Here is a 12,272-nt window from a genome sequence, read left to right as displayed (position 1 = left end):
TGTACCAATCCCCATCTTCTCTATGTCAAAAACAAACTCCAACGAGAGACTGCTGAATTGGTATTAATTTGCAATATGGATACAATTAACTTAAGCTTGAATAGAGACTTGGAGTGGATGGGTCATTCCACAAAGTAAAACTCTTTCCCCTTTTTTATTCCCTCCCATCCCCCACTGTTCCTCAGACATTCTTGTCAACTGCTGGAAATGGCCCACCTTGGTTATCCCTACAAAAGGTTCCCCTGCCGCCCCGCTCTCCTGCTGGTAATAGCTCACCTTAAGTGATCACTCTCGTTACAGTGTGTATGGTAACACCCATTGTTTCATGCTTTCTATGTATATAAATCTCCCCACTGTATTTTCCACTGAATGCATCCAATGAAGTGAGCTGTAGCTCATGAAAGCTTATACTCAGATAAATTTGTTAGTCTCTAAGGTGCCACAAGTCCTCCTTTTCTTTTTGCGAATACAGACTAACACAGCTGCTACTCTGAAATCTATGTTAATAGTTTCCCATGTGGTACTGTGTCTAATATTTTACTGAAGTCCAGATAAATTAGATCTACTGCATTTCCCTTATGAAAGAAATCATCCATTTTATCAACGAGAGATTTCAGATTAGTCTGACATGATCTGCCTTTGTTTGCAGTGTTGTAGCCATGTGGGTCCAATAAAATATATTACCAGTTTATGTATGGAGGATCTGTAACCTGCTTGTATCATCTGTCAGGGTGAGACACTGATTCAAATCCCGCTTAGTTTTTAGAAATTAGACTGCAAATTTATTTTTCTTTCTTAAGTAACCAACTCTGATCTCTATGCCTGCTACTTATAATCACTTAAAATCTATTTTTGTACTTAATAAATGTGTTTATATTTTACCTAAAACAATGTGTTTTGGTTGAAGTGCTTGGGAAATCTCAGCCACAGGTGCCGACTTTCCAAAGGGCCAGGGGGTGCCCAAGCCCCGCCTCTGCCCCAGGCCCTGCTCCCATTCCACCTCTTCCCCCAAGGCCCCACCCCTGCTCCACCCACACCCTGCCTCTTCCCACCCAGTTCCGCCACCCCCCCCCAAGCGCACCGTGTCCTCACTCCTCCCACACCTTCCCAGCTTCCTGCATATTGTGAAACAGCTGATTGCGGTGGACAGGAGGAGTGGGGAGGGAGGGAGAGGTGCTGATCCACGGGGCTGCCAGCAGGTGGGAGACGCTGGTGGGGGAGCTGATAGGGGTGCTGCCGGTGGGTGCTCAGCACCCACCATTTTTCCCCCATGTGTGCTCCAGCCCTGGAGCACCCACAGAGTCAGAGCAGCTCAGTTTACAAAGGCTAGTGTGTATCCATTCCACACTGAGGGAGGGCCAAACTGGATAATGAACTTACACTGGTCAGGCTTCTGACTATTGCAAGATGGAACAGTTCTGGGGTGTAAGACTGGGGAACTGAGAGAAATTGGCTGGAGCCTCCCTACAGATGGTTCATGAGTGGCTGGGAGATCATTCATGTAATACAGCTGGATGTGTCCCTGCCTGTGGATGTCTGTGTAAGTGCGGTACCTGTCAGAGGTTTCTTGCTTGACATCAGCATCACAGTGTGAAAGGGATACCCCAGGTTGGTGGGACAGAGGGCTCAGTGGTCCCACAGTCCCGGTTGCACCCTGGGGACCCTGTCACACCATGAGTGGGGGGGTTTAAGAACAAGTTGGACAAACCCCTGTCAGGGATGGTCAAGGTTTATTTGGCCCTGCCCCAGCACAGACGGGATGTACTCGATGACCTCTTGAGCTCCCTTCCAGGTCTACATTTCTATGATTTCTTGTATGCTGTCATCTTAGTTTTAGTATCACTTTGAGGTGGTTATTCATCGAGTTACGTGTGGATCTCTTCCCTACAAGCTTTGCCCTTTGCTTGGAATGCAAAATCCAGATAATTTTTGCACCTTTGACTTAAAGAAATTCCAAACCTCCTTGTGATGGGGTTTACAGACCTCACACCATGGTAAAAAGAATGGTGGAACAGTATTGGTCCAAGAAAGCCCTGCTCCTCAGCAGCTATCAGGCATGCTTGCTATGGAAGACCTGCTTAAAAGGGAGATCTGGCAGAGAATCATAGAATATCAGTGTTGGAAGGGACCTCAGCAGACCATCTAGTCCAACCCCCTGCTCAAAGCAGGGCCAATCGCCAATTTTTGCCCAGATCCCTAAATGGCCCCCTTGAGGATTGAACTTACAACCCTGGGTTTAGCAGGCCAATGCTCAAACCATTGAGCTATCCCTCCCTCCAGAGGGGTGTGTGCAGGAATCATAGAATCATAGAATATAAGGGTTGGAAGGGACCCCAGAAGGTCATCTAGTCCAACCCCCTGCTCGAAGCAGGACCAATTCCCAGTTAAATCATCCCAGCCAGGGCTTTGTCAAGCCTGACCTTAAAAACCTCTAAGGAAGGAGATTCTACCACCTCCCTAGGTAACGCATTCCAGTGTTTCACCACCCTCTTAGTGAAAAAGTTTTTCCTAATATCCAATCTAAACCTCCCCCACTGCAGCTTGAGACCATTACTCCTCGTTCTGTCATCTGATACCATTGAGAACAGTCTAGAGCCATCCTCTTTGGAACCCCCTTTCACGTAGTTGAAAGCAGCTATCAAATCCCCCCTCATTCTTCTCTTCTGCAGGCTAAACAATCCCAGCTCCCTCAGCCTCTCCTCATAACTCATGTGTTCCAGACCCCTAATCATTTTTGTTGCCCTTCGCTGGACTCTCTCCAATTTATCCACATCCTTCTTGTAGTGTGGGGCCCAAAACTGGACACAGTACTCCAGATGAGGCCTCACCAATGTCGAATAGAGGGGAACGATCACGTCCCTCGATCTGCTCGCTATGCCCCTACTTATACATCCCAAAATGCCATTGGCCTTCTTGGCAACAAGGGCACACTGCTGACTCATATCCAGCTTCTCGTCCACTGTCACCCCTAGGTCCTTTTCCGCAGAACTGACTAGAACTAGGAGACACTGACTAGAAGAAGTCAGACAAGCTGCAGCCACTGAGGCAGAGCAATCTACAGGGGAAGGACAGGGACTGGCTGGGATCCCCTTTCCCCTGACTAAGAGGGGACAACAGGATTCCAAGGGTGAGCTAGGAAGCATCCCTGCCCACCCACAGCTGAAGCCCAGAATTACCAACACTGTGGAAGCAGAAGGCTGGGCCATGCCCCAAACTGAAGGGAAACAAGAATGTAGGAAGTGATACAGGGAAGGCTGATCCAGAATGGCAGTCAGAACCATTCCTCGCCTCTCTCCGTTGGGCCCTGCACTGGGATTCGGTGGAGAGGAAGGGCCCAGATCCCCCTATCCTTCCCTCTTCCCCTGGCCTCCTGAGAGATATCGGAGGATTCCAGGGCCGGGGAGGGGGAGATGAATGGTGGCTTGGCTGCTGGGCCCCAGGGCTGCCTGGAAGACCAGCCTCAAGTCTTGGAGAGACTGTCCACAGTTTGACCAATAGGCCCCTGAGCAAAGCCTGCTACACTCCTCCAGGTTAAAGTCTCTTTGTTATGTGTTTGTACAGCACCTCTCTTGGATCCCTCCGTGTTAACACAATACAAATAACTACTAATACAATTGTTTCTGCTTGCTGGAATGGTGTTATACCGATAACATTCATGTGTCTATACTGGACACTATATACACTGAAGACCCTCTATTACACATGAAAAAAATCAATGCTTTACCTGTTGTTGCATTCTCCAGTAATGGTCCGGTAAATGCTACTCCTCGGGCACCTAATGGAACGAATCTGATAGTCGCAACCAGTTGCCTTGGAAATAATTTCCTTCTGCTTCCTACTTAGTACATCTGCAAGAGAAGCCAATCAGAGTGATGTCATTTCTGTCATAATTTCTGGAGCAGTCTCCAATAGTTCCATTTCATGGCTCCCTCAGCAGGAAAGCTCTACAAACAAATAGCATCTCATTTTAAAACACTTTCTAGTTTATACCAACAGAGTACACCAGTTTTCCTGCAGAATAAAGGCCCGCTTCACATTCAGGAACTCACTCAGTACTTCATGTTCTAGGAATCATATTGTTTGCAACCTTCATCTCTCAGCAGTTTTGGAGCATCTGAAGTGGAGGACAGGTATCAGGACTGATTCAAAAGTGCTAATGACAAAATCCCTACATTTAGTACACCTGCCTGAGTCAAATACTGATGAGATAAAGTTCCTTTTGGGGGGTTTAAAATGTATGGTATTTTCAATGGCTATGGTGACATAATTTGAGGCTAGGTCAAGGGGACTAGGTAGGGACAAAGCAATGGGAGAATTACAGGATGGGGCAGGAGGTGAAGGCGAGGCCGGTGTGATGGGTTATCCCCCGTCCGGAGTGCCACCTGATGTACTGTGGTACCACTGAGCCTGCCAGTTCCACCAGTCTGGGTTCCCTTACACTGCCCTGCTGAGCCAGGCCCTCAAGCTTCCTCCAGCAACATGCAGGTAAAGCCACACCCAGCTTCAGAAAGACACAGACACTGAGATCAGCTCTGCGTGGGAAGACTCAGCTCAGGAATTGCCCGGCACTCAAGTGCACACCCCCTCTGGAGTGTAAACCCAACATTGTATTGTCTTGCACTGCACAGAAATCTGTACAGAGTAAGCTCATGAAAATCGCCCCCCCCCTCAGTGTGAAGGCAGATATGTACAGCTTTTTGCCCCCCAGTTATGGATTGCACAAACTGGTTTAAAGAAAACAAAACAAGTTTATTAACTACAAAGGACAGATTTTAAGTGATTGCTTTGATCTGTTTGCTATCCCTTATAGATTACTGAGCAAATAAAGCCAATACACAAACTAAACTTAATACACTAAAGAAACTGGCTACAAGTAGTAATTTCTCACCCTAAATGTTTTTTTAAGCAGGTTTCAGAGATTCTTGAAGACAAACTGCTCTTGTTTGGCATCTTAGAATGCCAGATATTACTTTCACAGACCAGAGACCTTCTAGCCTGGGTCCAGTCCTTTCTTTCCCAATTCAATTGTAGATGTTTTCAGCAGCCATCTTGGACAGGGATTCAGTGAAGAACCAACCCTGATTAACTCATTTCCCTGCCTTAAATAGGATTTACATATGGCAGGAATCCTTCGTTTCCCAGTTTGATCCCCACCCTCTTTGTGGAAAAATACTAGCAGTCCAAGATGGAGTCCAGTACCAGGTGACATGCTAACATGACCCTGCCGTGTCAAAGCAGCCATAAATCCTCCAGAAGACTTCCCAGGAAGGTGGGAGATTAGCATCTTCAAAGTCCTATTGTTCTCCCTAATGGCCCATTGGCTAACCAGCCAGACTGATTGCATTTTGTTTGGTGGGCAGTCCCCAGGTGAAAACACTTTTGTATTTGATACGTAGTCCATATTCCTAACTTCAGATATAGAAATGATACATGTATACAAATAGGATAATCATATTCAGTAAATTATAACCTTTCCAATGATACCTCACATGTCCCATCTTGCATAGAACACATTTTAGTTATGTCATATTCATATCATAAAAATATCTCTATGAAGAATATGGGACATAGGGTCACACCTTCCCCACCTCCCCTTGAGGGTTGGTCACTGACTAATGCAAAGATAATGTGCCTAAAATCCTCTTTAGGTCTTGGTTGTCTAACTTCCCAGTATTACCAAAATTTTTTGTTATTCACAGATGCTTTTACAAAGTCCTGGGTTTCTTTTTCCAAGTTGCCTGAAAGCCTTTTAGTGTACAGCATTGTTAACACAATGTAGCTATTAATATCTTTGAGTGTAGGTGTCTTGGCATTTAGCCACCAATGCCACAAGGTGGGGTGCCTCAGTTTCCCCTTCCACACAGCAGTCTAAGTTTGTTATGCTTTTTTTCTGCTGTGCCAAGCTCTAAGCTTGTTTACAGGTACTAGCTGAGAAGCTAGTTCTTATAGGACTTCCTTGTTACTACTTCTAGCTTGTTCAAACGTGTCTTCCAAAAGTCATGCATGTTACACATTGACAGGTTTCCTGCTAATTAGCCATTTACAGTCTTATGTGCACAATACCTGTGATATTAAACTTTCCTTTCACGATCCGAAGCAGCTTCTTCTTCAGGAGGCTCAGGGTGGTTTCCATGTAATCGGCAGCCCGGATTGCAGACCTGGTTCCTGCCACTGGCTCCTTTAAATGTTTCAGGAAGTCTGAGGGGCTGACATCCATTTCCCCTATGGTCTCTTTTGCTCTGGAAAAAAAAGGACCCCCAAAGTGGTGCACCAGTCACTGCTGTCCACAGCCCAGCCCTCTAAAATGAGACCTGCACTGGTATGTGGGAATTAAGTCCAGGCCCAAAACAACTGAGGAGCAGAGCTGCAGCAGCCAGCTCCACGCTGACCTTTCCTGCACTCTGACCAGCAGCCTCAGGGTTCCCAGGTCATCGCTGCAAGGGACACACCATTCATAGAATCATAGAATCATAGAATATAAGGGTTGGAAGGGACCCCAGAAGGTCATCTAGTCCAACCCCCTGCTCAAAGCAGGACCAATTCCCAGTTAAATCATCCCAGCCAGGGCTTTGTCAAGCCTGACCTTAAAAACCTCTAAGGAAGGAGATTCTACCACCTCCCTAGGTAACGCATTCCAGTGTTTCACCACCCTCCTAGTGAAAAAGTTTTTCCTAATATCCAATCTAAACCTCCCCCACTGTAACTTGAGACCATTACTCCTCGTTCTGTCATCTGATACCATTGAGAACAGTCTAGAGCCATCCTCTTTGGAACCCCCTTTCAGGTAGTTGAAAACAGCTATCAAATCCCCCCTCATTCTTCTCTTCTGCAGGCTAAACAATCCCAGCTCCCTCAGCCTCTCCTCATAACTCATGTGTTCCAGACCCCTAATCATTTTTGTTGCCCTTCGCTGGACTCTCTCCAATTTATCCACATCCTTCTTGAAGTGTGGGGCCCAAAACTGGACACAGTACTCCAGATGAGGCCTCACCAATGTCAAATAGAGGGGAACGATCACGTCCCTCGATCTGCTCGCTATGCCCCTACTTATACATCCCAAAATGCCATTGGCCTTCTTGGCAACAAGGGCACACTGCTGACTCATATCCAGCTTCTCGTCCACTGTCACCCCTAGGTCCTTTTCCGCAGAACTGCTGCCTAGCCATTCGGTCCCTAGTCTGTAGCTGTGCATTGGGTTCTTCCGTCCTAAGTGCAGGACCCTGCACTTATCCTTATTGAACCTCATCAGATTTCTTTTGGCCCAATCCTCCAATTTGTCTAGGTCCTTCCAGTCTGTAACCCCTGCTTGGCTAATTTCTGTAAACAATTCAACTTTGTTTTATGCTTCTTCTTATACAGAATCATGCTAATTTATATGAAGTGGTTGGGTTTGTGAATTGCCTGCTAGTGTAGTGAAGGGAGTGGATCTCATGAGACCTCTAGATAGCCTTATAGGTAGTGCTGGGGAGGAGCCAGTGGTCGTGGTATGTGTAGGTACCAATGAGATAGGGAAAGCTGGGACAGAGATGAATTGGGGGAAGGATGAATTGGGGCTGCGGGGAAGTGGCCCGGGGAACTATAGCAGCAACAGAGTTTAGCACGGTGGACGGAGGCTATCGTTAGGGTCATATATATATATGCTATCGTTAGGGTCGCTGGGCTGAGACCCATAGTAGAGGGGGCCCAGGTCGCTCCCACCAGCCCCTGGGAAATTGGCATGGACTCTGATACACCCCAGAAGGGGAACTGAACTCTATAAGTGGCCTAGCTGAAGATCTGGGGCCAGAAAGGCCCAGAGAGGCAAAGAGCCTCCAGGGAGGAAGCCCTGGGGCACAAGGACCCACGCCAGGGTCAAGACTACTAGAAGAGCAGGGACAATTTCAGAGAGCCCAGAAGGGACTGAGACAGTTAGAACCAGGGTACTGTGATAGGCCTTCTGGATTGATTGAGGAGCGAGCCCAAAGGTCGGGCTGCAGATCGAGAGACCTTACAGAGGGTGCTGAAATATACATCCAACAGGGGGCCTAACCCAGAAGGGGGTTGATTTTTATCTCACATACAGACTGCGTGACTCAGCCGGAGGGCTAAGTCACCAAAGATCCACCACAAACAAAGAAAGAGAGAGCAGGGACACGCAGAGACGGGGCATTCATGAGAATTGGAAGCATCCCATTACCTATGGTACCAGAAATGGGATATTTGAACTAGCCTTTGCAAGCAAGGGGAGCAAGGAGCTCTTCTAATAAGAGTTCTAGGCCAGCAGCAGCAGGAGCTACAAAGCTCCAGCAAGCTGCCCAGCAGCAGCAACTCCAGGATCACCAATCTCAGGCTTGGCAGGGAGCCCGTCAACCATGACAGTGTCCACTCAGGACCAGCCGTCATAGATGCCACAAAGGAAAAAGCCATAATGCTTCACCATGGTGCTGCAGGTATTATGGGCAAGTGGGTCAGGCAAAATGGTTTCACCCTGATCCAAGCCATGGTTGTAAGGCCAGCCAAGTTGCCTTGAGGGCCACCTAGACCAGTGAAGGCCAGGCTGACCAAGACACCTGGCCAGGAATGGGGGAGGCCCAGGCTATAGTGAAGGTAGAACAGGGGACCATCATAACTTAGTTTAGTGCTTGGGAGGCTGCCCCAGGGGCAATTTGTTTCCGTTGTGGGAAAATGGGCCACATAAGAAGGTAGTTTGCCTTGAGAAAAACTTGAACTCTGGAAAGCAGTACTAGTATTATCATAGACCTAGGCCTCCCGGTAACTGGCAAAACTGGGCTAGACAAGGAAGCGGGACTGGGCCCACAGAGTAGAAATGGGAAAGCAGTCTGGGGGGCTTGAACAACTCTTCTGCTGAGGGCAAGACTCAGTCTCCATCCTGAGGAAAGAGAACATGGGGAATCTATCTAATGTGTCACAGGACCAGGGCCTGAAATAACTCTGGTGGAGAAGAGCCCAATGAGAGGCCCTGAGGGATAGCAGGGTTCCCTGACGGGAGGTGTTGGAGACAGAAGGAAATCTATTTCACAAGGCCTGGGAGCTCAGAAAATGACTGATAGCCAGGACTCTTGGTTGGGCACCAGGCACCCCTAAAACCTGCAGAACAAGATAAATGCTGTCTGGCATAAACTAAATAACAGGATGAAGTCTAGTGAGACCCAGATGCAGGGAATGAAATGGACATGTTTTCAAGTGGTGAAAGAGCTGGCCAAACAGCTGGGACAGACCAAGCAGGAGATGGCCAACCTTGAGAAGGTGAAGCTGACACTGGTGGCTGAATGTAGAGTTGGCCAAGGAAAGCAAAGTGTGTCTGCCTAGGGGATGAAACACTGGGTACACGGGGGATGATGGGCAGGAGCCCTGTGAAGGAGGTGAGATGAACCGAGACCTGGAGGAAGAAGTCTCCAGCCTAAAAGACAGACAGACAAGATGTTGGGCATCTGCGTGTTCTGGAAAGGTAATGTTCTGCCTACTATAGAGACCAACGGGAAAGTATGGAAATGGAGGTACAGGAGCAGGAGAAAGAAACCCTCTCCTTGAGCAGAACACCGAAGGAAAACCAGCAACAGAAGCTGGATCTAGAATAAAACCAGCAAGCCTTAAGGGCCTGTCACAGCAGTACAGTGTAAAGGGAGCTCAGGCTGGTGGGTCAGGCAGGCTCAGTGGTACCCCAGGTCCAGGTGGCACCCTGAAGGAAATCTGTCACATTACCATAAATAGCTCTCCAGGTAGATAGGCCTGAGGGAGAAGATCCTGATCCACTAGGGTGAAAGACTCCCAAATCTCTCCAGGCAGAGAGGCCTAGAAGCAGGACTGAGAAACCAGAGCACGGGCTACTAAAGCTTCCTGGGTAAGAGAGGCCAAGGAGGGAGAGCCTAGGGTGGCACAGGCAAAGGAACTCTTCAAACAGAAACGTCTGGCTGGGAGAAGACCCTGCAGAACTGAGGCAAAGGACTGGGTAAGCAGAGACATTATCCGCAAGAGCACCACCTCAGTCTTGTCTGAGGGGGGAGGTATGTGACGGGGTGGACTAGGTCCAGAGGCCTTGTGGCCCTGCCACACCCTGCCCCAGAAAAAGACAGTAGAGAGGTCCTCCAAGCTGCCGAGAGCAGCTGTGTGGGAAGCAGCCATTCAGGGCTCAGCAGGCTGGTATAAGAAGAGCTGCAGGGCCAGTGTGAGATCAGTTCCTTGCTGGAGCTGGGGGAGTGTGGATGGTGCCTGGCTGGTGGAGGCAGTTACAGGACCCTGGACAGAGCAGTGCTGACAGAGGCCAGGGGGATGTGGAGGAATTCGGGGCTGGCTACCGGGACTCAGTCAGGACAAAGACCTGAGATAAGGATGAACTGGGGCTTCAGGGAAGTGGCCCAGGAAATTGTAGAAGCAATGCTCTTTATTTAAAGGGATATGGCAGATGGCTGCTATCTATAGGTCCCCTGGCAACAAAAATGATTAGGGGTCTGGAACACATGAGTTATGAGGAGAGGCTGAGGGAGCTGGGATTGTTTAGCCTGCAGAAGAGAAGAATGAGGGGGGATTTGATAGCTGCTTTCAACTACCTGAAAGGGGGTTCCAAAGAGGATGGCTCTAGACTGTTCTCAATGGTATCAGATGACAGAACGAGGAGTAATGGTCTCAAGCTGCAGTGGGGGAGGTTTAGATTGGATATTAGGAAAAACTTTTTCACTAAGAGGGTGGTGAAACACTGGAATGCGTTACCTAGGGAGGTGGTAGAATCTCCTTCCTTAGAGGTTTTTAAGGTCAGGCTTGACAAAGCCCTGGCTGGGATGATTTAACTGGGAATTGGTCCTGCTTCGAGCAGGGGGTTGGACTAGATGACCTTCTGGGGTCCCTTCCAACCCTTATATTCTATGATTCTATGACCTGGAGTAGAGGGTGGGCCTGGGTCCCCCACCAGCCCCTGGGAAAGTGGCCTGGACATTGATACACCCCAGAAGGGGAACTGAACTCTATCATAGAGGCAAAGAGTCTTCAGGGGGATATGGCCTGGGGGATATGGCCCCACACCAGGGACAATTTTAGAGACAGTTCAAACCTGTGCACTGTGATAGGCCCTGTTGCACTGATTGAGGAGGGAGCCCAAGGATGGTGCTGAAAATTGAGGGACCTTACAGAGGGCACTGTGGATAGGCCCCCTGTTTAATTTTTATCTCCCATACAGACTGTGTGACTCGGTCGGAGGGCTGAGTCACCAAAGATCCATCACAAACAGAGAGAGAGTGCAGGCACATGCTCTGAGATGGGCACTCACAAAAGGTGACAGGATCAGAGGCAGAATTGGGGATGGGGCCAGAGCTGGGATCAGGGACCCTGGCGGCCAAGCTGCTGGGGTGTGGCACCTCTTGACTGGGCACAGAGGTTGAGGGAACAAGAATGGGAGGGGGCCCTTGGTGATGCCAGGCTCAGGTGCCATAGCAGACACAGCACCTGCAGCCATGGTATCAGAGAAGGAGATGTTTGCAGTTGGGCCCCCAACCAGTAGGGAAAGCAGCTGCCCCACATCAGGATGGGGTGCACCCAGCGGCTCAACACTGGCCGTTGCCTCAATGGACCTGGAAGCCACAAACAAGGTGCCTTCTGCAGCCAGGCAGGCAGATGAACCCAAAGGCACTCCAGAAGTAAGAGCGGGGACAGCAGTCAAAGGAAGGGGGGAGAGGGAAGGAGGAGGCAGCTCTTACAGTTTTTCAGCCTAATTTTTGTCCCAACACCAACAAGTTGTATTACATTCCACGTGCTTTTCATTATTATCCTGTACCTGCTAGTTCAAACAAAACATCCTCTTCCATTATCCTGTCATTCCCCCCTTGTCTGAGGAGGGGTCTGTACCATCTCCTAGGTATGTATTTATGCAGTCACCTGAGAACTCTGGGTGTTTCTGCACCCTTCTCTCAGGTAGAATTCCCAACCAGTGATTATTAAAAGCAATCTGGGAGATTTTAATAGGCCAGAAGTGTGGTCCACAGCACAACGGGGCTAAGGCAGGGTCCCTGGGCAGCTCCTAGAAGCGGCCAGCATGTCCAGCTCCTAGGCGCAGGGGTGGCCAGGGGGTCCGCGCCCTGGAAGGACTATAGTGTCAGCGGGAGTGTGTGAATACTAGGGCTCAACTGAAAAGGGAGAGGGGCACAAGCATGGGGGGGGAGGGGTGGTGGGACATGGATGCATGGAGCAAGGGGACTGACCGGGGTACTACGGAGGGAGAGGGGAAAAACAAACGGGCTGGAAACAGGCTGTGGGCAGGGCAGGCAAGCTAACAATCACCAAGG

The 12,272-nt window shown here is 49.1% G+C and overlaps 1 protein-coding gene across 1 annotated transcript in view; it reads right to left on the bottom strand.

Moving 5' to 3' along the window:
* LOC125624086 (myeloperoxidase) overlaps window positions 1–12,272 on the bottom strand; it is a 58,982-nt gene that overhangs the window by 40,210 nt on the left and 6,500 nt on the right. Inside the window, exons 2-3 of the mRNA XM_048824433.2 lie at window positions 6,064–6,239; window positions 3,725–3,848 (exon numbers count right to left, since the gene is read on the bottom strand). Coding sequence (XP_048680390.2) covers window positions 3,725–3,848; window positions 6,064–6,239 — 300 coding nt within the window. The remainder of the gene's footprint in view (window positions 1–3,724; window positions 3,849–6,063; window positions 6,240–12,272) is intronic.

Source organism: Caretta caretta, chromosome 17 (assembly GCF_965140235.1).
Source record: "Caretta caretta isolate rCarCar2 chromosome 17, rCarCar1.hap1, whole genome shotgun sequence".
Lineage (NCBI taxonomy): Eukaryota > Metazoa > Chordata > Testudines > Cheloniidae > Caretta > Caretta caretta.
Note: the sequence above shows the minus strand (reverse complement) of the source record. Positions and strands in the feature narration are given on the sequence as shown.